Below are 26,375 nucleotides of genomic sequence, written 5' to 3' on the forward strand. Positions count from 1 at the left end.
CAGGTAAAGGATGCGTGAAGTAACTCATTTGGGAGGTTCAGAGGATGTTGAAATGATTGGAGGAGGTGTGGGGGAGAGCACTGATTCACAAGGTGGTCAGTCAATCAGAAAAGGAAAAAAAAACATGAGAAAGGGTAAATAATAACAATAATAATAATAATAATAATAATTAAAAAAAACACCATATTATTTACATGACAGAAATTTCTTTAAAAAAAGGGGGAAAAAAAACAACAAAAAAATAAACTCCCCACACAAAGTGAAGCTGATCATTTTCCCACCTCAGCTTTCCAACAAACTGCACCAGATTGGATCCCAGCCATCAGCAATTTCAAAAAGGATTCATAAATGCTCTCGACAGTCATTGTGTCTAGCCTGGCTTCTGCTAGTACACGCTGATGAAGGAGGAGAGAGCCAGGACCAGGTATCGGCAGGCCAGCGGGACATGCGCGCTCCCTGTGCTCCCATAGGGTGCAGTGTTGGGCGCTGTGGGCAGGAAACAAGAAAAGCTCTGATTAGTTATGATTGCACTTTCATTCTGACGCACCAACCATTTCCAGATCTGCAGTCAGCTTGGTAGGAGGCTCTGAAATGAGATGGCAAGATTGCCAATTACAGTTCCAGTACGGCTGATTTGAGTTGGCCGCTAAAAGAAGCTTAATAATTCTTGAGACTAGTGCTGCATAGTTGGACCAGTTACATAAAAATATACCGTGATATGAAGAGTGTGTCATGGTCAAATATGTTCTTTGTGTAAGCAGCATTTTAATGTTTAATCTGCTCAACATTACAAAGGTCAAGGCCAAAAAGTGACATGATGGACCTGACGGCTTATGACATCATGAATAAAATCAATTTTTGTGTAGTCTGTACACTGACAAGAACTCTATAAATACACTGCCTGTACCCACACACACACACACACACACACATACACACACACACACACACACACACACACACACACACACACACACACACACACACACACACACACACACACACACACACACACACGTATAATAAATGGTAAAGCTCTAAATCAGAGTTGGACGGTATAGAATAAAAGAATAAATGTACACCTTTGATTAAGATGGTCAAAAATGTATGGTTAGGATCAGAAAACGCCACGCTGCCACACACCTTGGAGCTTAATGCTTATTGGTTCCAGCTCCTATCACATATCAGGGCCCAATCTTAATTTCACCTCCTGGAATATGACTTTATGATGGTCCAACTCAGCCATTTCAGTGACTGTGCATGTTTCCTCCTCAGTTATGTTCCTAAACACATCTTTACTGCTGGTTATTTTGGGGTGCTCGGGGTGTCATGCAATGCATTTCAGCTGACTGTGTTGGATGTGTTAAACATGGCAGACTGTTAAAAAAAAAGTTTAGTTGAACTATGAGCCTGTTGAGCATTTTCACATTTATTTACAAACTGTTTTATTTTACTGTGACTGGTACCATCAGCTGTCCCTATTTTCAAGCTCCTTTTGCCCATTATTCAAGCTTTAACCTGACTTGAGATGTGATCAGGTGGAATAATTGAAAAAGTGTAAAAAAAAAAAAAAAAAATCAGACTTTCTCTTGTTTTATATTGGAAGTCCAGAGAAGACTTTCGCAAAGAGGAGAACAAATGGCAGCTACATAGGTTCCTTACTCATGTTGCTATGGAAGGAAGCTTTGTGTTGTGCTATTTGTGTTTATCTGACCAGCAGACAGCCACAGTAATATGAACTAGTCTCTCTTAGGAGCCGCATCAGGCGGGGGAGGGTGGAGGAGGGCAGCCTGTTATTTAGAGGGGATACACTGCCTCCCCATCATATGTGCTCTCTTTTAGCCTGTAGCTCAATAAAGCTCACCTCACAGGTTACAAAACAGTCAATCCATCAGCACACACACACACCTGCATGTACAGGTCACATGCATGCCTGCACACAGTGCACAGCAAGTCAGTGCAAACAGGCTCTGCTCTACCAGGGGAAATCATGTGGTGCACAGCCCGTATCAGCAGGGCGCCTCTATTTACATGGCTGTGTAATTAGTTCACAATGTACAGTAAGTTCTCTGATGTGGACCTCACGTTGCAAAAACAGCTAAATAACCACAAACACCCACACGCCGTGCAGACAAACAGATGAGGTTCAAAATCCTTTACTTTGTGTTTCTAATGATAGAACTAGCTCGTAGTTGAGTCTCTTTAGAAGGATATCATTATGCCACAGAACCAGTGTGACTGTAGACGGTGTATTTATCTAATAAGAGCACACTTAGGTTGTTTTCAGGGAAGTATATGTTAGGTGGTTTGTTAAGAAAAACTAGAAATGATGCAGAAATTGATCTTGTAACAACAGAGTAGCCTGTTTGGGACAATTTCACATTAGATACAATGGACAGAAGGGACAAAAGAAATCACCCCATTATTTCCTGGTACTGCTTTTACCTGACATTTTCAGGCATTACTCGACACCTCTGAAGTTGTTTACCTGTTAGACTGAAAACTATTGTGAACCTGACAGGCAGAATGGGAAAAAGAGGGGGAAAGATGTAAATACAGGAACACAAACGGGTGCAAATGGTGATGACGTAGTAGGAGGTGGATGCATGGCTGCCCGAAGCAAAGTGCGAACCCTCCTTTTTATCCTTGTCTCTGCTGTTTTATCTTTGTCTCCCCTTTCTAGCTCATCCTCTCTCTTTGTATCCGTCCTTTCTCCTGTCCAGAGTACAGGATAATGACACAATTTTCCTGGGCTGTGAGAGTGAGCTGAGAAATGGTAACCATAGCAACAGCTCCTGTCCTGCTTAGCCGGCCCACTGTTGCCTGAGCCTGAGTGCGTTCCATTGTGCTAGCCACGCTAACACTAATAATTTTGTGTGTGTTTATGTTGTATGTTTGTGACTATGGGTGTGTTTGAGTGCAGCTGGGGAATAGACACATGTCCTTTCACCCTTCTCCAGTTCCTCACCTGATCAGTGTCTGCGCAGTTTCTGGCTCAGTAAATGCAGCAGAAATTACATTCATATATTGCACAAAACTTTCTTCATGTTGCAGTTCAAGAAGCTCACAAAGTAATTACTGGCTCTCTGCCATGGTTAGTGGTGGCTTGACTGGAGAGCGTAACAATACACCCCTGAGTGCTTTAGGAGAGCAAGTGTTAAGTGAGGCAGGAGTATAGTCAGTGGTGCTTCCTGCTAATATTGTTGGGAGTTTGGGGTTGTTTAATATCGCCCTGTGTCACTGTAAAAAGCTGGAGCCTCCATTGTTTTGACTGTGTGGGTTGTAACTCGCCATTTTAATTAACTCCCCAACCAGGAACTGCCTGCAACACTGTCACTCCGTTCATTAACATGAAGGGAATAGGAGAGAAAGAGACAAACAGAAAGTTAGAGCAGAAGAAAGACAGAAATGTGGAGAAAAAGGGGGATGCATCAAAAGAGGAGAGAGCTGAGGGGGAAAAAAAGACATTGATTGAAAGGGGTGCGAGAGCGAGGGTGCAGCAGCAATGGACATGAGAAAGAAAAGAGAAAGGAGGAAGAAGGGAGGGGGGCGTCTGCCGGAGCTGCACCTCTTTGGGGTTTGAATTTAATTGCTATGTATATCAGCTGCAAGCTACAATGACGTACCAGGATTGCAGACAATATATTATAAAGAAACCAACAGTGTCAAGATGTGCGAATGCTGGGAAGACAAGCAGCGCTCCAAAGGGAGAGGAGCAGAGGAGATAAGTGGAGATAAAAACGATGTGCTTCAATTACTGTTTTGTAAAAGAACTGAAATGAAAAACCAAAGCCTCCCCAGCAGTAGCCAGAGTCATGTGAAAATAACAATTCCAGGTTCTCTCCTCTGAATCTGGACTGGAGCCATTAGCTTTAAATAGCATGCTGAAGTATGAGCTGCACTCATTCTCCCGCCCTTGTTCCCTCCCTTTCATCCCTCCAGAATCTCCATCGACAGCAGTTTTGTCACCCACATATCATATGCACAACAAATGCTAGGGCCCTGAACCTCAGTCACTGTTGACACAGATCATGAATCATGCTGAAATATGCAACAGTGACAATGCAACATCATGCTGAGTGCCATCTAAAGTGTTGCACTGCACTGTTATTCAATGGAATATCACTGTTTACTAAGTCATGCATTTGTGCTACTTTTCCATCCTGTGTTAAGTTATTTAACCATCACACTGCTGCTCTGTTCTGAAAGATAAAAAAAAACCCTTCTTTTCCTTTTGCCTTGAGCTGTAAAGAGTGAGGCACATTAGTATTTGAACGCCCTTTGATTTAGCAAGTTCATCTTAGGTGCATGTCCACTGTGAGAGTTTTGTATTTTTTAAATGTTTGTTCTTAATGAAAAATGTCACAATAAGACAGACTTAAATGTTTTTATAATTAAGTAGTGAAATTAACACTGTCAGTTCCAGACATATTAAAAAAGCTGAACAAACTGAATCTTTGCTAAAATGTTTAGATTACAGATTTTAGATATCCAGATCCATTTTTGGTGTTAAAAAAAAAAAAAAAAAAGTAAGAAAATAAAAAGGTGGAAAAAACAAAAGCATCATCCAGTTATTCTGCAATGAGAACGTAAAAGCCACAATGAAATACCACAATCAACTACATGTACTCAAGGTATTCAAAGCTTTAAAATAATCTAATTTTAGTTGTAACAAAGTTTTATGTTGTGGCACTGCTGTTTTTTTCTTGAGTAAAATCAAATTAATTCAATTTGTCTTCTTTGTTCAAAAAAATATTTTCGACACCTCCAGCCTGTTAGCAGATATGCTGTTTTGTCATAATCCATCATGTGGCTGATCAGAACTGATTCAGATACTGTTTATGATACTGACTGGTGAATAACTGGTCTAGTTTCTGAAAATGGCTGGTTGTTTTTGTATGGGCGTTAGTTTTAAATTAATCTCTTTGCTCTGCAGTAGATGATACATCTCCTGTGTTGCTGTATTCACCAAAAAGGCTGTCACTCATGCAGCAGAGACGACAGCCAGCCAGGCATCATCCAAATCCCCTGTGGACATGGTTTCAGAGATGGTCTCGCCTGAACAGGGGATGAGGGAGGGGTTGAGTGTCCTTGACCATCAGTCAATGGCCTCTGGTCCTCCCCTCACAGTTCCCTAGAGACAGCCCACATGAGACACTCCTGAACCAGAACTGATCCTGTACACACCATGCTGTAAATTGGGCTAAATCCCTCCACACGGAAGCTTCACATCAGCCGCCAAGGATGTGTTTAACACAGTGCACTGAACACTTTTTGTCTAAGGCTATGTGCTGGTATTTGGTTAAAAATACATTTTGGAATATTATGCAATAATTATGACATAAGGAGGGACACATTCAAACAATGCACCATAATTAATTATTTACACTACAGTCACATATAAGGAGCAGAAGCAGTTTGTTAAGGGTGATTTTCCATGCTTTACCTCTCATTAGTCCAACAATGCAGAAATACACTCACCCCTTTACTGTTCATCTTGCTGCCTGTAGCAGGCTGCCGTATTGAGTCGGTGCACAATTTACCTGCCAAGCCATCAGCTCACTCATCCATTTCTCTTTCTATTCCTTCTGTTCCTGCACAAGTAAAATGTTCATCATGACCAAATATGATGTTCAAACTCATCACCTCTGTTTCCTGCTATGATCATTACAGTGCTGCTCCACAGAGCCCTCATTCACTCACACCTTCGAGCTCATTAGCCCCACCAATCATTTGCATTAGTGCTAGTAATGAAAAGCCTCCATTAATAAGATAGCCTTCGAAGATCATTTACTTCCCCCAGCCTCCCAACAGTGCCGTATCCTCACTCCTCTGCCCCCTCTCTCCACATCCTGGTACCTACTGGTTATCGACACCCAGCAGAATGCTTTTTTTGGGGCCGGCTCTAATGGCTCCTTTCAGCATCAGTATCTGTGAGGAGAGTGAATGAGTAAAAGACAGGTCACCTGATAGCTCACTGAGTGAGCTGGGGGCTCTCGATTGCAGGCAGGCTTTGGCCTTCAGCTTGACTTAATCAACACCTCTGTGGGGTATCTGGACACTTAACAGAGCCCTCGACACAGTTTGAGCGGGAGGGAGGAATCCCACCTAAGCAAACATTTCCTGCATTCTCCGCACAGGTTACTGTTCCTTTTCTGTATCGATTGACTTCTGCATTTTCTGCACTGCTTTTTCTTTCCTGCTCCTCTTATCCAGTTATTTAAAATGAGCCTGCTATTCAAAAGAATCCAAAATTCCCAGTGACCTCAATGTATGTTTATTACACTTATCAATTCAAGGACATGCTTTATGCAAAAAAATCAATGAGCTTGCAAATTATGTACTTTATATGCATGCCTGATGGATAAATCTCCATTTTTAAACTGTTTTATGAATCCCCCCCCCTTAGTTTTTAGCTCGAAATCTAAAGGGGAAATTCACATTAGCCTGTTTTGGGAATAAACAAACGAATGCAGTACAGTGTGTGGACTGAGACTTTTTAATCACAGCATATCCAAAAGCATAATTACTCCATGACTTTGGCTGCTCCCACTAAATCTCTTTAATGTTTGAGGCTTAATAAAATGCACAGGGACACAAACAAATGGCGTCAGCATGTTGTAAGTTCCTCACTCCTCCTCACTGTCTCTGTAATAATCTCCCTTTCATAGATGGGTTTCTCACACTTTACTCTCTCTAATAATTCCCCATGCTCCCATTTCTTCCTCACTCTTTTAATGCTTATCATGGTTTTATTTCTGCGAAAGTCCTGCTTCAGGCCTAAGAATTTCGCTGAGTCAGGTGCTGCCAGCCCCTGCACGCCATGATGACAGCGACAATCTGCCTTATTATAAGGAAGTGCTTTACGTAAGACTTGCAACTCCATGAGTTGAAATCACGATACATCAAGATAGTATCAAAAATCCAGCCTGAAGGCAACCGTCTCTTCTTCTTTGCTCGGTTCAAACCATCTCCTTCACCTGTACCAGCCTAAAACAGCTATTCCCTACTGTTCTGTTTGCTGGATTATGATAAGACAGCTCTCTTTTAGAAATTTCCATTATAGAGCTGATAACACTGCGGAGCTGAATGTAGAGGGTTAAGTGCATTTTCGTCTTGATGGTTATAAGATAACTTTATCACTGCAGACTGCCTGGTTATCACAGTTCACCTGCGGCTTGTCAGACCTCATTGGAATTTGCTCACGCCGAGCCTTTCTGCACAAGCACCGTGGCTGCAGCCAGAATGTGCTCATATGGTCATACTGTATGCAGAGCAATCCATAGTTTTTGTTCATATTTACCTACTCTGAGCTGTTAATTGATTTTTCTCAGATCAATTCAGTGGTTTACAGAAATTGTTGGACCAAAAAGGGCCAAATCAATTGCCAAGTGATTAGCATGTGCAGTGGATTACTTCAAACTAAGGCACTGCACAAGACTTGAGACGGAGGGGGCGACAGGCACAATTCAATGAAGGCACACGCCATATGTTTACGTTAATTATTGCTAACTCAAAATCTGCTTTAGATGTACACGCCCACAGGCTGTGCGAATGTCACGCATGAAATATTCCTTTGTTTTGCCAAGACGGAACCTGGGGCAGCGAATGCGCGCCAGCTTCTTCTCCCCACCTTGTTGGAGACTGCCTGCAGGAAGTTCAGATAAAAGCTATGGAGTCCTGAAGTCATCACCATTGATCCAGAGGGGTATCTTACACAGCAGCTGGAGACGGTGCAGGCACTACAAACATTTCTGAGTCTGCTATCTCTGGGCGTGTGAATAACTTCCTTTCTAATCCACATACTCGAGTAGCAGTTAGGTGCTTTACAGTGCAGTTTTAGAGCTAGATGTAACACAACATCACAGCATCTTCTGTCACTAAAGCAGATTTGACACCAAACGTAGTGTGCTCAGATACATTTTTGAATGCAGGTACATCTGTTCAAACAAGCAGATTAAAGCCTTCCCTTGTACAGCACATGTTTCATTAGTGCTTCAAAAACCAAAACTCATTGGTTCGATATATCTCTACCCCACACAGTGGGGCAGAGAATAAGTCAATACGCTTTCTACTAAAAAAAAAAAAAAAGGTACCAGTTCATCTCTTTTCGTCCACCAGTCCGCTCCGTTTCGAGGGCTCCATGTGAAATAGCACATTCAGTAGATGTGTGAAAAAGTAAGCTGTGCTCCTTTATGTTGCTTCTCAGCATCTTCACTCTAATAACACTGGGTCTCAAGCTGGAGACAACTAAAACCTGCCTTTTTTATTTGACATAAGTGGGGATGTTGATTAAACACGTTCTCATTGCAACCAGGAACTGGGTGTTTGTGGATGTACGCAGCTTCTTAAAGCAGAGTAAAAGTGCTGAATGTAATCACAGGCGTGTTGACAATGAAGAAAAAAAAAATCCTACTGCTCCTCAGATGACCCTCTTGACATATACCAGTGACATATGACAATGAATCCTTTTACATAAAAACTAGCAAACTAATTGTGGGGATGGTAATTAATTTTTAATAACCTCCGTCTGTCATGCTGGAGATGGGCTGCACCAAAATGGCTGAAAAGCGACTCAGTATTGTCAGCTACAGTTAATGTGGTGACTGTGTTTAAGGCAGAAATAAAGCGGGGATTTGACATGTGCCAGTGATGATGTTCTCTAACATGTCAGTGCCCTTGTTTCACATGGAAGAACGACACATGAAGGTTCTTAAACTAGTTTTGTATATTACATCCAATGAGTCTTAAAAACACATGATCAGGAATTACAGCACATCCTAGAGGTGTAGAGGAACACCCTTTGGGCACAAGAATGAAATAAAAATTGCAGTTATATTTATTAATATTAATAGATTTTAAGAGCCTTTAGCCCAGTGGAATGGTAACACTGCAGTTCCTAATCCATTCATCTTGAAGTTTTGTGCCAACTGTGGAAAGATTCATTGTTTGTTGCTCCATGTTTGACATTTTTCACACTGCAGTTTTTACCTAAAAAAGCATTTTCCCACTGCATGATGTTTAAATCATTTACTTCTTGGTCTTGTTAAAAGTGAATTCAGTTTTTTGACTGAAAAACATCAACCAGCTGGGCTCACGGCTGTAAGATTGTTCTCTTTCACAGGTTCTTTCATTTCTTGTAGTTCTATAAAAGACACAAGTACTCGTCCACTTGACAAGTCAAAGCGCTCCCATAAAAGCAGTGTTTTGAGCTATTCATCCTCAAACAGACTTGTTAATCCACTAAATAATCATTTGCGTGCTAATGGAAAAGAAGAACAAGAGAATGTCTACCTCTGTTCAGTATAACTTTGCACATTTCCTGTCATTTTTGGCATGATAAATACTCAGCTGTGGGGTGATAACTATAACTTTGCAACACTTCTGAGTGTGTATGAAGTATGAATAAGAGACAGACAATAACTCCTCTTTCACAAAGGTGTCAAATCCCCCCCCTTTCATAAAAAACAAAAAAAACTTAACCTTTATCTGCTCCTTCACATACATGCCTTTACTTCAAATCCACTTCAGCCTTTTCTCAGTGAGCTTATCCTGTCTGCCACACTGACACTATCAATGTGCAACTTTATGGCTGCATAAAATACCAGAAGCGATGATGGAGACAGATGCTCTTTCCCTTTGTTGTGGGACTGTTTGGTGAGTCTGTGAGTACCACTCTCCCCGCCTTTGTGTTCCTGTTTTTCACATGAGGTCAAACATTATTGACTGGAATCACTGAGGGGAATGAGTCTGTGTTTACCGACAAATTGGACTGGTGGATTGACCCCTGGTTCAACTTAGTTGGGTTCCAGGAGCAACAAATATCAATACATCTGGTAAAACACATAAATCTTCATCTGTCGGCAGAAACAAAGCTGATGGATTTACATTTACATCTTGTGACAGCTAATGTGAGTGTGCAAAATGCCACTTTAATTATACTGCATTAATACCATTAAAGGCAATTACAGCAGAATGTAAAGGGTCACAGAGTGACTATAAAAAAACTGATGTCATGCGTCTCGAAAATAATGATCGAACTTTCAGCAGCAATTTAAGATTGTTGTTTTAGTGGTCAGTGAGACCCAGAAACCAATTACAGAGTTTCTAAAAAAACACAGTTAATTTGTCCATAGAGTGGAGAGCACATAGAGTGAGTGGAGAAAAATATGGATGCAGAACTCCTGGTTAAACAGGACAAAATGTCAGCTATTTGGAACCATGTTGGTTAGAAAAGAGATGATGCTCAACAAACACATACTCTGTAAGACATGTCGAGTATCTGTACCAACCACCAGGGGACACATTATTAACATCTGCAGACACCTACAGATATAGACAAATTCAGCAGATTTGTCTGCTGCACCATCATAATTATCTTGTAACAACCAGCATGGACAACGGTGTGGATGTCTGGAATGATGGTCCATAGTGATCAGAGTATCTTATCTTATCTCAAATTTATTCTGTTTTTCATACTAGTTAGACATCAGAGCATTAATGTAAACTCTGCTTCATTTGACAGAAACTGCTATTGATAATTGATAACCCACACTGAAGTACAAAACAACAATCTCCTTATAATTCCTCAAAAGTTGCTAAAGAAATAGCTGCAAACTTTTGCAAAGCCTGTCAATTTTCTATTTTTTTTTATCTGTAATCTCTAGTCTTTGGGCTGCAGGGCACCACTGTACATGATCTGTTTGGGTTGCTAACAGAATGATTTTATTGAGAAGTGCATCTGGCCCTTAAGATGAGGAATGAGAACCAGCAGTGCACTATAGGAAGGGTGAGGATTTGAGATGGCAATGCAGTTTATTACAATCACAGACATGATTAATCAGGATTTCAAAAGAGAAAGAATGGTCAACAGCATGTTTATCAACAGCATAGTATCTGACCAGAGCTAAATAATATAAAAAAAAACAAAAAACAAACATATAACATGAGATATCATTGTTAAATGCTGTGGTGATGATATGCTTTATCACAGAGAAGACATGATTCAGAGAAGGGAAAAGTTCCATGTAGTTCTATTCTAAAGTTATTCCCAGCCAGAAATGATTGTAAGTAGAGACAGATGTAATTATGTGAAGTACCACCGACTACGTTGATTATCTGAGCTGGCTTAAAAGTTGGAAATCAAGGCACCTAGTGGCTTTTTTCATTTGTTAAGAAGTCAATCATGTATTTGGATTAATGATGATGATGTTGATTTTTCTGTTTTGTAGCAAGATTAACATTTTGCTAGTCATTCCAAAATTTACAATCCTTAAAACATTAGTAGAAAAAAGCAAAACACCCACATAAGACATATGCAAATACACAATCCTGGAAGTAGGCTGTATATTTCTAATACAGCTATGCTGTTAGAGTGCCAACTGCTGTGGTGAGAGGCTCACAAGTCTCTTTCCAGTCATTTTCTGCTGCTTCTTGTTGGGATCTGTAGCTGAGGGCCCACCGGGAGCCACCCACCATCACTATGATCTCTGCATGCTAGATGACATTAAGAATAACAAATATAGAGCAAAATGGTTTAATCCGCTTGTGTCCTTTCAAATGTGCTCAGACAAAAGTGGCTGGGATTTCTCAGTACTAATTAACGGTGTCAGTGGTGACAGGACTCAGACTTGTGAGTAGCTCATCACATTGATTGTTTCTAGCATGTAACAGTAATACGCGAGGATGAGGGGATGTGGATTAAAAAAGGGTCGTCTATCACGTCAGAGGTTGCTACACCCTTGCTGCGTTGAATCTCATCTCTTCTTTTACTACAGGCATTTCTCTGCATCCTTACTGACCTTTATCCTTTATTAGTAAATATAAAGAAGGCAGATCCTTGTGAAACGCCTTGAAGCACACATTATGAGAAAAGCCAGAGGAATACTAAAGGGTTAATAGCTCTTGTTAGGGGCCTTTCAGGCTTTACTCTTAAGTACTTGCATTTCAATTCCTCTGATGCATGAGAACTGAGAAAGAGAGTGGGGAGCTGAGATAGCGATGAGCAGTGCAGGATGCATAAAATGTTTGTATGTTGTGCGCTCGGGGGTTAATTTCGGTTTCTGTGTGTGTATATAAGAGTGTGCATGCATGAAGAACAAGTATCATTTACTTTCAGCTCCCTCCTTCCCCCTGCATCTAAACACACACACAGCACATGAGAGCATATTCAAGTGCTTATAGACTTTGTGTACTTGCACGTGTGTGTTTGTGTGACCCTGTCCTGCACTCTTTATTAGCCATAATAAAGAGTGACATGACTCCAACTTACACTGAGAGGCTTTAGTATTGGTGGTCAGAGGCTCCTCTTCAGAGATGCCAAGAGAGCCAAAAGGCTTGGAAATCGAGCTGATAGAACTAACCTTATTTAACGGTCAGACATCTGAGCCATTTCCCCAAAGAGAATGCCAGTTCTGAATGTCATGACCTTTTCTAACCGTGTTTAAAAACCTCCAAGGTCATTAAGGTGTGGTTTGCCAATAAAATATATATGAAGACTCTGGAGGAGCAGCTAACACAGAGAAAGGCGGTGCGTATGCCTTAATGTACATACTGTCGGATATTATTTGGCTGATTGAGATGGTTTTCCTGAGGCTTGTGACAGTGATTGAAGTGTGTGTATGTGTTTGTGTGTGCTTGATGAACTATAGAGTGGGAGTGGACAGGCTTGATAAAATAAAAATGAGAAATGAAAATAACTTCAGAATAACCAGTTTGTGTGAGCATAGCTTAGTGTGTGCATGTTTGTGTATAGAGACAAGAGTGTGCATTTTGAAAGGTGATGAGGAGTGCAGGTTGTTTAAAGGAAAGGAAAATTGTCCTGAAAAAGGAGGTCTCTGAGATAATTGTCTGCCAGACTAACACAACAGTGTGCAGTAGTTCATCCTGAGAGGGCACAGAGAAAGCGCTGAAGACATCAAACTTGACACAAAGAAGTAGAAAAGGAATTAAGGAAAAACGAGGTGAGGGTGTCAGGGTTGTGATTTACGAAGACTGTGAAGCAAAATCTTCGTTGTGTCAGAATGACATCAAATATAGATCCACATAACTGACAGGACAATGTTTTTGACGGTGAAACAAAGGCAAAAAGTAAACAGGATCCATTTAAGAATGTCTTTCTGAGGACCAAAATAAGGAAATGTGGAAATTATTGCTAAAGAACGGCAGTAGTTAACCTTCACTGCACATTTCCTCTGGTATGATCACTTATAAAAGCCAAATACATTTAGAACTGTCTGGTTCTGGGATATTGTGATTAAAAGGAACTTGAATTCTGCTTCAGTCAAAGCTGGGTGAAATGCAAATAAGTAGACAATACAGTCACAATCTCCAACAACTGGGAGGCATTTTCATGCAAGGATTGCAGTAGGAGTTCAATTACTGGGGCAGGTAGAGAACACAGCAATTGAACTCAGGTGATCCCTGAACAAATCTGCCTTGCCCACACAAGGTCTCTTGTTTTTCTGAGGGAGCCATACTGCTGTGCAGTGCTTGACTCGGGAAGAAAAAATGGGAATAAAAAAAGGAAAAAAAAAAAAAAAAAGCCAGAGGGGCCTGTATGCGACCTAAATACTACTTTTCCTGACATTGCATTGTTTAGAAAATCACATTGGATTCCAGCTGCAACTGGGAACTAATATGATCTAATATGATCTTTTAACACCAATTTCAAGACAGTTAGACTAAAATAATAAGGGGCAAGTTGTTCTAAGAATCTTTGATGGACTGGCGACCTGTCCAGGGTGTAACCTGCCTCTTGCCCAATGATTGCTGCGATAGGCTCCACTTTTCCTGCGATCCTTAATCGGACTAAGCGGTTCAGAGAATGAATGAATAAACTAATGTTCTAAGAAAATTTAATTGTACATTAAGTTCTACCAGTGTTGATGATGATTGGCACATTTTAACTGAGAAAACCCACAGACAGACAGACAGACTGGCAGGCAGGCAGGCAGTTAGATAGATAGATAAGCTCCATGGACTTCTTATCGGGGAAATTTCTTTGCTGCCAAATATCATATAAATATGCTAAACATTATGTGATGTTTAAGGATTACGCTGCTTTACAATTTTAATAAAAACCAAAGTAGATATAATTCAGCAGCTGCTATTTGTAATATTTTAGGGCCAAAAGAATGTGTTGGACGGGAAACAGGATTCAGTCGAATAATCCAGGAACATGGGATGACCTGACAGTGTTGCACACAGACTGCGGTCTGCAGTATCAGATCAGAAGGCTCGTTTCTGCTAAAGAGGCCTTTTGATTCTAAACGTTTCTGTTCAATCTTTGGACGTCTCCCTTTAGCCGATTTGCAAGAGCTTCCAGTTCAGATGGAAGATCCAACGAATAAAACTGTGCTAGTTGTGAATGTTTAAAATGCTCCAACGGTTTACTTGCACTGGTGAAAGCATCGCTAACGCTGTGCTGTGAAATACGACTTTCATGCTCTACAAGCTGCAGGTATGAGCAAAACAACCCAACTTGGAGAATCACACTCTTCCTTCCTCTTCTTCTTATTAGTCACATTGTCACGCGGGATTAAAGCATTTTAGCCAGCGGCCTTTCGTAGAACTTTCCTCAACAGGTAAAGGCTGATTGGCCGGAATAATGAATTGGAGCAACTTCTCTGTGGGCTAATCGTGTCAGTTGTCACATGGCCTCCTGGAAGTTTACTGCTGTGCTGGAACGCTTCTTCAGCGAGTGTCTGTTGCACTGATTTTTCCTTGGCTGTTCACACAGTTCAAGTTATCATCTTGCTTTTTTATGTTTTCTAGAATAAAACATCCAAATTAGTGACATGCTGAATTAGCAAAGGCAGCTGATTCCCCATCAGACTTGTCAGTGTAGGAGTTCAGTAGTGTGGCTTCTAAACTAGAAACTTGGAGTAAAAAACTAAACCACATATAATTCTTTATTTATGCAAGTTCTACTGGATATATTTCATCAACTGATCCTGTGTGTTGGATTTAACCTGCATTATGCTAATAATTTGTGAACATAGGACAACAAAAGCTCCATTAGTGGATCTGTGAAGTGGACTGGGGAATTCAGCCTGATATCCGATGTCTGATAGCAAGACTGGAACAGATTGGTCCCAACTGGAGTGAAATGGTCTAAATTTGAAACAATAATGGGAATACAAACACTACTTTAGGCAGGTTTATTTTCACAAATTTTAACTGGATTTATTATAATGACTGAAACATTTTCCCTACCAAACATAAAGCCAGATAAAAGGATATTTAACAACTTTTATTAAAGAATATTTTGCATGAGGAGGTTAATACTGAGGTTGTGGTGAGCTTTTTACTATTTATTCATATATATTACTTTCAAATACACAATCATTTGACAAATATGGCTCATTTACTCTACATCAACCAGATAGTAACTGAACAATAAAATGCAGCACCCAAATACACTATACCTTTATTGTCACAAAGGTGATTGAAGAGTTAAAAAAAACAAAAAACATACAACTCAACCGTATTAAGCACAGATTTAAGTTTATATGCTTGGTTGATTTTTACGAGTAAAAACATTTCTAGAACATTACTTTCTATGCAAAACTGGATATGAGAGTTGTTTTGATACCTTTGGAGGTGGGGGGGAGGGGGGGGGGGGGGGGGGGGGGGGGGGGTCTCCACTTGTCAGACTTCTTCTACTGCCATGTTGGTCAGGGTTTGTTTTGATTGGGCAAACTAATTATTGAGCAATTTTGAGCTCTTATCATCGGGATGACACAATCACCCATCCCATAGATTTAAATATGTATGAAAAGAAATTTCAGCTGAGGGATGGATTGCTATTGTTTGGGTGAATACTTTTTTTTTTTCCAAAAATAGTTCATACACAGTGTGTGTTATACATGCTTTAGCATTTTATGTTCCAAAGCAGTGAACATGTAACTTACATGCATGCTCAGCTGTTTTCACGTGATCACGGTTATGTTAATATAAAACACAAATCATAATGTGAACTGATGAAATACTCTACAGGCGCACTCTCAGTTTCCTTCTCATAAAGTCAGACTGCTTCTGTTTGTTTCTTTAGGATTCATAAGACCTCCTACTTTATATCGTCACCCTCTGACATCACGCAGCCCAGTTTATCTGCTTCAAACCAATTACTGGAAACGTGTCCAATTAACCTGCATGTCTTTTTCATATTAAAAAAGTTTTTGTCAAGTTTGCTTGCCAATCATAAAGTGGAAATATGGCTGCTTTGTTACTGTACAATACAGGATTGCAGAAACACAAAGAATAAAGGTGTGTATTGGAGATATGGTGATAAAACATTTTTATGATGAATCACAAAGCAGATGTGACTGATTCTGCATTGATGCATTGGCAGAGCATGATTGGCAGTTAACTGCGGGTTGCAGATTGTAGCTGTCTCCCTGCTCCAACACACTTGATTCAAATTAAATAGAGTCAACTTCTGCCAGTCCTGGTAAGGATCCATCAATCTGAGTCAAAGGAAACATCATAAACCTGCAGGACAGCAGCCCTCAATGACCGACAGTGGACATCTTTGGTTGACAGAATACACAACACTGTCGACTAGCAAAGGCCACTTGGGATTTTCAGATTGCTGGATAACAGTAAAGTTAAAAGATTTGCATAATGTGTTTTCTTAAAGATAAAAGTAGAAGCAGTAACTGTATTAAGCTGGTGTACAACACGAACAAAGAAATTTAAAAGGAGTATCTTTAACATAGAATTGGCACATGTTATGATAGTGTTTATGATGATGGAGGATGTCTTCAGGCCTTATTTTACAGGGCTTCAAGGATCTGTGCAAACATGTAATGCCGTGCACACACGTATGAAGTGACATAGGCAACACGGAAAGTTCAACTGGACTATTAACCTCAGTGAAATACATTTTCCATGAGAAGAACAGGACCTTCATAATGAATGTAGTCCTTTTGATTTTACTGTGTTCATACAGCCTATAACGGTTTGCTTTACTAGCTCTGCTTTCAATATTTAAACGTTCTGACTCGTAGATTGCTACATTTCAGTTTTAGATTTATAGCTAAAATCATGTTTCAAGCTGTCATAATTCATTACTTACATTTACATTTATGCCTATAAAGCAAATGCTGAATTATTGCAATTGGATATACAATAGGCAAAACATTTCAAATGAGGAGACTAGAATACAACAGCAGCACATGCACATTGCTCATGCTTTGCAGCATACTCTAAGGTCATCCACACCAAGAACAATCATGAAAATGGCAACTTTAAATAGAATGCTGTGACTGTCATTTTAATTTCTGTGTGATGGAGTCCACACCGCAGCATTAGTGTGACAACAGAAGCAAACTGTACCACTGGGATCACTGGTAGAGATTTGATCAATAATTATTTACTAACTAAATATACAAATATATAACTTCATCAAATAGAAAAAAATAAAGTAGTATAACCTAAAAAAAAAAAAAGAACACAACATAAATAAAAACCTAAATCACATATGTTGCTTCTGTGGTGTTAAAACACAAATAACTCCAAGGCTTAGAACAGTTTTCCTTATTATGATTATTATTCATATTGCTTTATTGAAAGAACACATTCAAGTTCAGTCGCATACTTTATTTATGTTGTGCTTGCTGCTTGTGATTTTTTTTTATCCAGATTTGTAAATAAATGATATGGAAACACTTCTTTATTTTAAATCACTCAGTCTTATTTACCAACTGCCACGTTGTCATCTGGATAAACGTTTCGTGCTTTAAAAACTGACAAGCAAGAAAAAACATGCAAATCATGCTGACCTGAATGGGGAGGAACATTTTGGCAGATTTTCTGTTGCTTGACTTTAGAGAATACTTATTGGTTTTAAGTGTCAATCATCATGAAAATAGTTACCTAACCACTGGTCAGCAGGGAATGCTATTAACCAGTGTGTCACTCAGATGCTGGCACTCATTTGAACCGCTGATTATGTGTATTGATGAAAAAACCAGTATTTGAAGGCCCAAGATATTGTGATGCACCAAGAAAATTCATTAGATGAATCCAATTGTAAAGGGATGGATTATGATTAAATCTTTGTGAGGCCAACAGAAATATCAAAATGATTGGTTTAAAGTCTGAAGAAATCCATTGGTTTCTGTGATGACACTGGATCAGCTGTGGGAGAAAGACTCTTCTTTATGCAGATAGTTCTGCAAAACCTGCATGAGGCTTTAACAGATAAACAGGATTATGTATCACAAACCTGCAGGTCTGCGAACTGCCACAGATCCTCATTCCTCAATAGCTGAATCCAAAACATCAAAGTAAAACTGAGAAGAGCTTCTTAACAGTCAAGCAAGAGCTGAAGAGTACATTAACTAACTTTCCAAGGACAATGACTACATGTGCAAAGCCTTCCATTAGTACGAAAATTGTTCTCTCTTTTACCTCAAAATTACACTCATTTAACTCCTCACAAGAGTGCTCTCAGCATAGATGAGAGAAAGAAAAGACCTGGCAGACTGCATGGTGTGAACCCACTGCGATCCACAAATTGGCCAAAAAAGCCATTTTTTCTAGTTTACCATGGCCTCTACTGTAAGTTTGTGGCTTTCTTCAATCATCTTCCTTAATGCACTAACCATTAGAGTCTGTCCAGAAAGAGAATATACCCTGGTGTCTCAATTATAGACCAAGTCTGAATCTCAACAGCATCCTATTGTAGCCATAGAAGGAAATGACTATCCATTTTCTGCACCAGCTCTCACACAGCAACAGCACACTCCTTGCTGTTGTTGGAAGCACCAAAACTCATCTTTCCAGCTCAACTGTCTTATTAATCATCCTGACTGCTGTGGTGAGGTGCCAATTAAAGTAAGGAAAAGATTAAACAAATTTCCTCGGCCATTTCCACAGTGGTTTCTGCCTTGTGGCCTTTTTTCCCCCTTTTTTTCTACCTCACGGTGCTTTGAGAATAAAAGTTTTCAAAAGTAGTTGTATATACAGCATCATGTTGTGGACCTACAAAAGTTACAATGCAAAATTTGCTTTAATTTTTTGGGCACAGTGCAAAATGTGTGATATCTGCTAATCTGCAGACTCTAAAAAGTTATGCCGGAAGAAATAAATATAGGCGACAGCAACAGGCAAAAAAGCACCGCCTGTAACAAGAATTCAAATGTGAGTTTGGAAGAAACACATAAAAGAAAGAAGGAGCTTGGGTGCAATTTAAAACTAGAAGGGCGCTGACAGGCTTCAGTTTTAATATCTGCCGATATTATTATAAATACTAAGAATAACCTATGAAAGATGAAGAGGGGAAAAAAGTTTGTGAACTAGTTTTCTTGTTCCTCAGAGGACAGTTATTACGGCTTCAGTGTTCGCTGCTGTGTTTCTTCTTGGTGTGCGTGGGACTGACAGCATGGCCACGTTTGCATTTAATGGTCGGCACTCCTGAAGAGATGCAAAGTGGGAGAGATAATCAGAGGCAGAGAAGAGAGCAGTACATGTGGGAACAAGGGAACGACAGAGCTGGAAAAAGACAGGCCAAAGCAGAGAGAATCTAGCAGAGATGTGAGGTAAGTGAATCTGCTGACAGAGGGGAAGGACAGCAAGGCCATTTATATTAGAGGCTGACAAACTGGTGAATGGCAGCCATGATAGTGAGCCTTTGCAGGGAGCAGAGACACAGAGTGAAGGTTATATTCCATGAATGTGGATGTTAAAGCTCTGTTTATGTGTTTAAAACAGGAAGGATGACAGTTAAAATCTAGTGAGTAAATATTTTGAGGTACTTTAAAATGTGCTGCATGACAGTCTGAGATGAGAAAACTGAATATGCTTTAATGCATACCGTTTTTCTTCATGCTGTATTGATCACTGCATTCTTTCATGCTGCATGTTGGTTTGCAGACATATATTACAGCAGCAGTCACACTATGACATGGTAAGCTTACATTTTTTGACAGAAGATTCTAAAGCTTTTTTTTTTGGTTTCCAAAGCTGCCATCTTTAACCTTTCTTACTGTGCAAATTACAAAAACAGTGACTTTGAGGGCATGCATCTCATGTCTCATCTTTCAAAACCCCAAATTGCAGGGTGTACGCCAAGCATTAAACACGGACACTATCTGCAAGAGCATTACGTTTTATTTTGTTAAGCTAACTTTGTAGTGCTGTACTTAATGCAAAGCAAGAAATAACTTCAAAAGTTGCAAGTCACAAGGCTTAGATTTTTCCAATTTTTATTCTATTTTATATATTTTATCAGTTTTTGCTGCAAATGCCGACTAGTATTGTTTTGCTGCGATTGAAAAGAAAAACGCTGCTGTATGGTTATGGTTAATCAACAGTATAATTTTTAATGTTATAGTAATAAAAGAAATCTTTACCTCATAATGAATGCCTTTGATTGGACAGCAGTGCGTGACTAGTAATAAAACCTGTGAGGCATAAGAGTCATAATTACTAAGTTGGTGGCCTGTCCATCCACCTATTCCTTATCAATATTGCTTTTCCCTTTCTTTATAAGACTTATAAATATATTTACTGTTTACTGGTATCACAAGTGCTTCATAATTAATTAACTAAAACAAATAGGGAGGAGGACCATCACTTTGTTTTAGAGCCCCCTTCAAAGCGCAGTAAAACACAAAATCAATTTTACAGTCACCGTCTAGCACATTTAACTAATCAGTATTAGCACTTAGAATGCATTTTAGGGCAGTGTAATAAAAAGTCCATGCAGCCACAGCAAATGCTTCTAATGACTAATACAACACAAACAACTCCAATGTGACCCCATTAATACTCATTAAAAGGAATTACAGAGAAAAAACAGGAGCGTGTATAGCAGTCATATTGTGTGTTATTCAGATATAAAAGTAATGTCTTTCATTTTCTGAAAACATATGCTTTTACAGTATAGTACCGCAAATGTTTTCTGAGGTAATGGAAACTGTTGATCACTTAAATGAACTCTGACATGCTCTGATATTTCAGTGGACCAAAAGCTTACTAAGAGCTGGGAACATCTGCTATAATGTTGGGCATCATGCACATTTTACATGCAGTCACTGGAGGTTGCTATGTTCATCTTTATTTCTCATTTCATATGCATAATTTTCATTTGAGTGAAGGAGGAGATGTACTGTAGCTTTTACTTACTGAGCATTGCTTATGTATATTTGCACCCCATTACTAAAACAACAGGTTTTTGACTGTGGAAGCTCAGAGGCTTTCAGTTCCACAGGGCAATATTCATTGTCTATTTACATGGTTCTAGAATCAAGAGGTCAAGTATGATAGATGACATGCCATCTGCTTATCAGGATCTTCCAGAGGTGATTGCAGAGTTAGCACTCGCTAAAAAAATGAAGGTCAGCGTATCACCTCAAAACAAACCATACGGTCCAGGAGCTGGGGTGGCAGTGGGCTGAGGGTGTGGAAGGTGTTTGCACGGCTCTTGATCTTGCTACCATATAACTGATAAGGCTGGCAGAAAATGCTCTGCCAAAAAGGATTATCTGCGGGTTGCTCAGTGTGTCTGACACCAGGCATGCTGAGTAAAGTAGAGGCAGCACTGTTTGCTGTAGAAGCTCCTTCAACAGTTTAACACCAGTTTCAACAAGTCCAGTCTTTTACAAAAGTGCAGCACCAGTCCACTCATACATGACCCCAATAAATGTTTTTTGTTTTTTTTGTTTCTTTGTTGGGAGGTACTCCATCCCTCTGATACTTCATAAGTTAAACGCATTTATATGTTCATCATGTTGGGTGACTCACAAACCCAAGCAGTTAGCAGTCACATTGGGCTATTCCAAATAATTGCCACTCGATGCAACTTAACTCTAGCACTTCTGGTTTGTGCTTCTGGCAACAGAAGTAAAGATGAACAGAATGTATTTGGATTATCAAACCTGCAGCCTTTTGTATGAGCTATTTCATTAAAATACAATGAATACAATGAATGAACTTTGTGGTTCAACATAGTCTGATCACCAAATCCATTATGTGTACAATAGATACAGTTTGAAGAACAGCAAAAATATGTGTGCCCTAAATGCATTTAGCCTATTACAAGTTCAAGAACACTGCTGTGGTTGATACATGAAGTTCAAGGGCTGCAGAAGTAGGCAGGTAGCTAAGTCTCTGTATGATAGGAAAGCGCATATTTTACTGTAATGCAGTAGTTGGTCCTCAAAAGCCGCTTTCCTTCTGGTTTTCAGTGTATCCTTGCTTTAAAACACCTTACTCAAATTAAATGGATCCAAGAGCCGATGAACTTCTGCATATTTGCTGTGTTTCCATAACATTTTTTTTGCAAAATAAGAGAAATTTGTAAAATTTTGACAAACTACAATTGCGAATTTACAAAGATTGCAGCTTATGCAAGGTAACCACGTAGCGTTATTTCAGGATTATATACACACTGTGGGGGATTTGCCACACCTTTTCAAAACCCTTTCTCCCTTAATTCCCTTTCAAATTCATTGTAAAACTCTGCCTTTTGATGTCATTTGCTCCATACTGCACCATCTTTACCGGAAAATAATCATGTCACCCCATGTCACGTCCAGAGACACGTAAATGTGAATAAAAAAGGTTTACATTACAGGTTTGAAAAATACTTTGATATTGCAATGTTTGAAAAACACCTCATGAGAACTTAAATTTTTTTTAGTAATATTTAAGAGGTTTTTCGAAATGTCTGTGTTTTCATTTCTGTTTTTATGTGATATTTGTGTTTTGCACAATTGCAGAGGTAATAGAAATGTAGCTATGCAATCCTAATTTGGATCAGGTGTGTTGCAGGGATAGACTGAAAACCTGCAGGATTATGGCCCTCAAGGATAGGAGCTGGGCATCAGCTCCTAACCAGCTGTAACGTGTGCACTCAGAGTTAATAATATTGTGTAAACTTTGCCCCAATAACGTTTAATATGTGTGCTATAGTAAAACACGCAGAGCAGTTGCTCTTATTCAACTTATTGGACAACCTGTCTATACATGAGCCACTATGCTCTTTTGTCTGATCTTTCTTCAACCATTACAGTCCTCACCTCTTCCTGAATGTGCCTCTGCCTCTCATCTCCCTTAGTTTGCCCGTAGTAAGGGAGTGCTCTGCCATGTAGCACAATAGGGACTCTGCTTCTAACACGGCATCCTGAATGCTCCACCTCCTCCCAGTCATGTTTTTATCCCTGCCTGGACTACCTGGAGTGCTCTGTACAAGAGAAGCATCTTCTTTGCCAGAGAGGGCGATATTCCTGAGACTTTAGGTAAGTGACAACAATCTCTGATAGCAGTTAATGACTTCTTCTCCAAGGTCTCCACAGTGGATACAGAAACTTTGCAAACAAGGAATGGTAAGAGTATTCTTGGCAGGATTACATGCTGGTAAATCAAAGCTGTGGTCTTGCTAAGTACAGTAGTTAGAGTAAAAACAAGTGAAAATAACACATACATCTCAGAAGAGTAATGCTGGGTACTAAACCGAAAAGGTTTTCTGACATTTAAATAAAAAATAGCTGTAATGTTATGCTTCAGGCATGCCATCTTCAGACAGAAAGTAAGTGTGGAGAAACATCTCGATGTATGCAATCAGGAAAGGGTCACCTGGCACAAACAGGTGATGAACCACAGGTGCAAAAAATATTCCCAAATGTTTACAAGATATTACTAAATGTACCCAAATACCACAACATGGGACACTTTATGGAGTTAAAAAACAAAACAAAAAAAAAAAAAAAAACATTTAACATAAGATATTTTAGTATGAACAATTTCAAATGGCAGTTTGATGTAGGACATTAATAAAACACTATAAACCAGTAAGTGTCAGTGTTTTCCAGTACAATGTCATAAATGACCCTGAAGGAAATGAGAGGAATGTTGGAAGAATCTTACCTTCAGTACTCATTAAGTTTCTCTCGTGTTTTCTTTTGTACTATTTCACCTTTTTCAAGGGACTCCAATAATTCTAGATGACTTAGTATTAGGTTATCAATAATAATGAACATTCTAGTAACCCACGGGGACACGTAGCATATGCCCAAGCATATGTTTCAGGGTATATTTCAAGAACCTGGAATATAAACTTCTGCAAGTCCCAAGAGCAGGACCATTCTGTTCACCACTCCTGGGTAGGGAGAGGGGGAGGGAGAGGGGGAAGGCAAGGGGAATAAATACACATATATATGCTTTGCTTTTATGGAGCAATAAGCACTGTATTCAGCCTTCAAAACATAGTATTCTAGCATAAATTAAACCTCATTTCTCAAGTTGAAATTTAAGTCTTACTTTGAAATATGACTAGAAATAAAACTTTTGTTTGATGGGGATGACAAAGACAAAGAAAGGCTGCAGTGGATTATCCTGTAGGATGGCTTTAATTACACTGTGCTTCCATTTTTTACTGGAGTAAATTATGTCTATGTGTACTCAACATCACATACTTAACAATTCATATTACTCAGTTGTGTGTCTCAAGGCATTGTAAAACCCCTGCTGATGTAAGTGAAAAGGACTCAGTAAGTAAGACTCCATGTTTGAAAAGGTTCTGGGAATGAAACCAATGATACTGGAAGGAGAACAAAAATCCAAAACAGGATCAGACTTTGCAGCTTTCCAACTACTGAGATAATAGTTGTTTTATTTTGCTATCGGCATGTGTAAAAACTATTTTTTCTTGGTTGTACAAGGTGACAATGGCTTTGCCATTTATCTAACAACACAAATACTTGTATCAGCTCAATTGCACATCCTATGATAATAATTACATGGGAGCTTTGCTTCTGTCCTGATCGTCTACCAGGCAGTCAAAAGAGAAAACATAAAAGCAAAATGTGTCAAATTTATGCTAAATATTGCTTTACGTACCCATAATTAAAAACCAGTAGCAGTCAGTAATATGGTTCTACAGAAATTGAGAAATTGAGATGACTGTGACTCATTCATAGTGAAGTACCTCTGTTGATCTGGGTGAACATATGAAAAACTTCACTTCAAAATGTTACTCTTTTTAACAACATCTATTTTCCCTGAGGCAAAAAGGCATGAAAAGAAAGACTCCAAAAGAGAGTAACTTAAATGAACACGACTTTAGATGTATTATGTATTAAAGCTAAAGTCAGAAAATGTTGCAAAGTTATCTTTAATATCTGGTAGATGTTGCTGAAATGACCAAAGCAATGAACTACAAGATTTTAAGGGCAGACTACGGCTGTGCCCGGATGTCCACACTATTCCCTATAAAGTGCCCTATATAGTGGTCACGCCCTTTTTTAGGGGTGTCTAAAAGGCCAGAAAAAAAAACAAAAAACAAAACAGTAGTTCACTCAAAGTTACCCACAATGCATCTTGAAAAGTATTGAGCATTAATGGTTACGGGTCACTATATACCCCAAAGCTTTGCAGACATGAACTCAAAATGTTGCAAGTGACGAGTGGCGCAGGCATCAAACCGGGTTAAAAAAAAACAAAAAAAACTATCAACTCATTTTTAAATAATGAGATGCAACAAAAAGAATAAAAAACAATATCAGGTACTAAAAAAGTTTAGACTGGATTTGAAATGACATCTTCATGTGTGTTGTGGTTGCCATGGCAGCTGGTAGTCAGGTGATCTGCAGTAAGAAAACAGCTAGCTTTGTGTCTGAATCCCCAACAGGATATGAGCACTATATTCTATAATATTCTATAGACTCATATAAAGTACAGCCACACATAGTAAATGAGGGGTCAGGGAATAGTGTGGACGTTCAGACACAGTCTAACTTCATGTAGGAGCTTCTTATTGTTGCAGTTAGTTGCTTAACTAAGACAGGACATTCATTTAAAACATAACAGCAAAATACGTTGGCTTGCTGAGGTGACCTTGTGCAGTCAAATATAAACAAATCTTGAGATGTAACCAACATCTGATAACAAAACCAATCAGAGGGAAGCATAATCTATCCTTGTTTATAGCGATCCTCCACAGAAGAAATTACCCTAGTTTTCTACATAAAATGAGTCATTTATTCTTTGATTAAAGAAGCTTTTCACACTTGCAGAAATAATTTGATTAGCACAAAATTCTGAGCCTTCGGGATCTGAGCGAGTGACTTGAAGTTTGGAGGACTTTGGAAGAATACTTAATAAGGTAGATTATCTCTTTGATGTTGTGCCCTGGACCTTGAATAAAGAAAGATATGTGACCCACCATCACTCTAAATCAGCCAGAGAATGATCTTCATTAAGCTGGTGAAATGTTCATCTTCAACACATCTTTATAAAGAAACCTTCATCTGATTAAAAGCTTTGTAAATGTGCATTGCAGGAAGCATGCAATATTCACGATGAAGCTTTAAATTGTCCTCTGTTGTCTGGATGCTTTATGTTCTTCTTTACAATATAACACCAGT

General features: G+C 39.2%; 1 protein-coding gene across 1 annotated transcript in view; it reads right to left on the reverse strand.

The window, feature by feature from the left end:
* Nucleotides 1-385: 385 nt before the first annotated feature.
* negr1 (neuronal growth regulator 1) overlaps nt 386-26,375 on the reverse strand; it is a gene marked incomplete at both ends in the record, with an annotated part of 159,391 nt that continues 133,401 nt past the window's right edge. The window contains one exon of the mRNA XM_079245459.1: nt 386-486. Coding sequence (XP_079101585.1) covers nt 386-486 — 101 coding nt within the window. The remainder of the gene's footprint in view (nt 487-26,375) is intronic.

The sequence above is a fragment of the Telmatherina bonti genome (genome assembly GCF_933228915.1).
Source record: "Telmatherina bonti genome assembly, chromosome: 8".
Lineage (NCBI taxonomy): Eukaryota > Metazoa > Chordata > Actinopteri > Atheriniformes > Telmatherinidae > Telmatherina > Telmatherina bonti.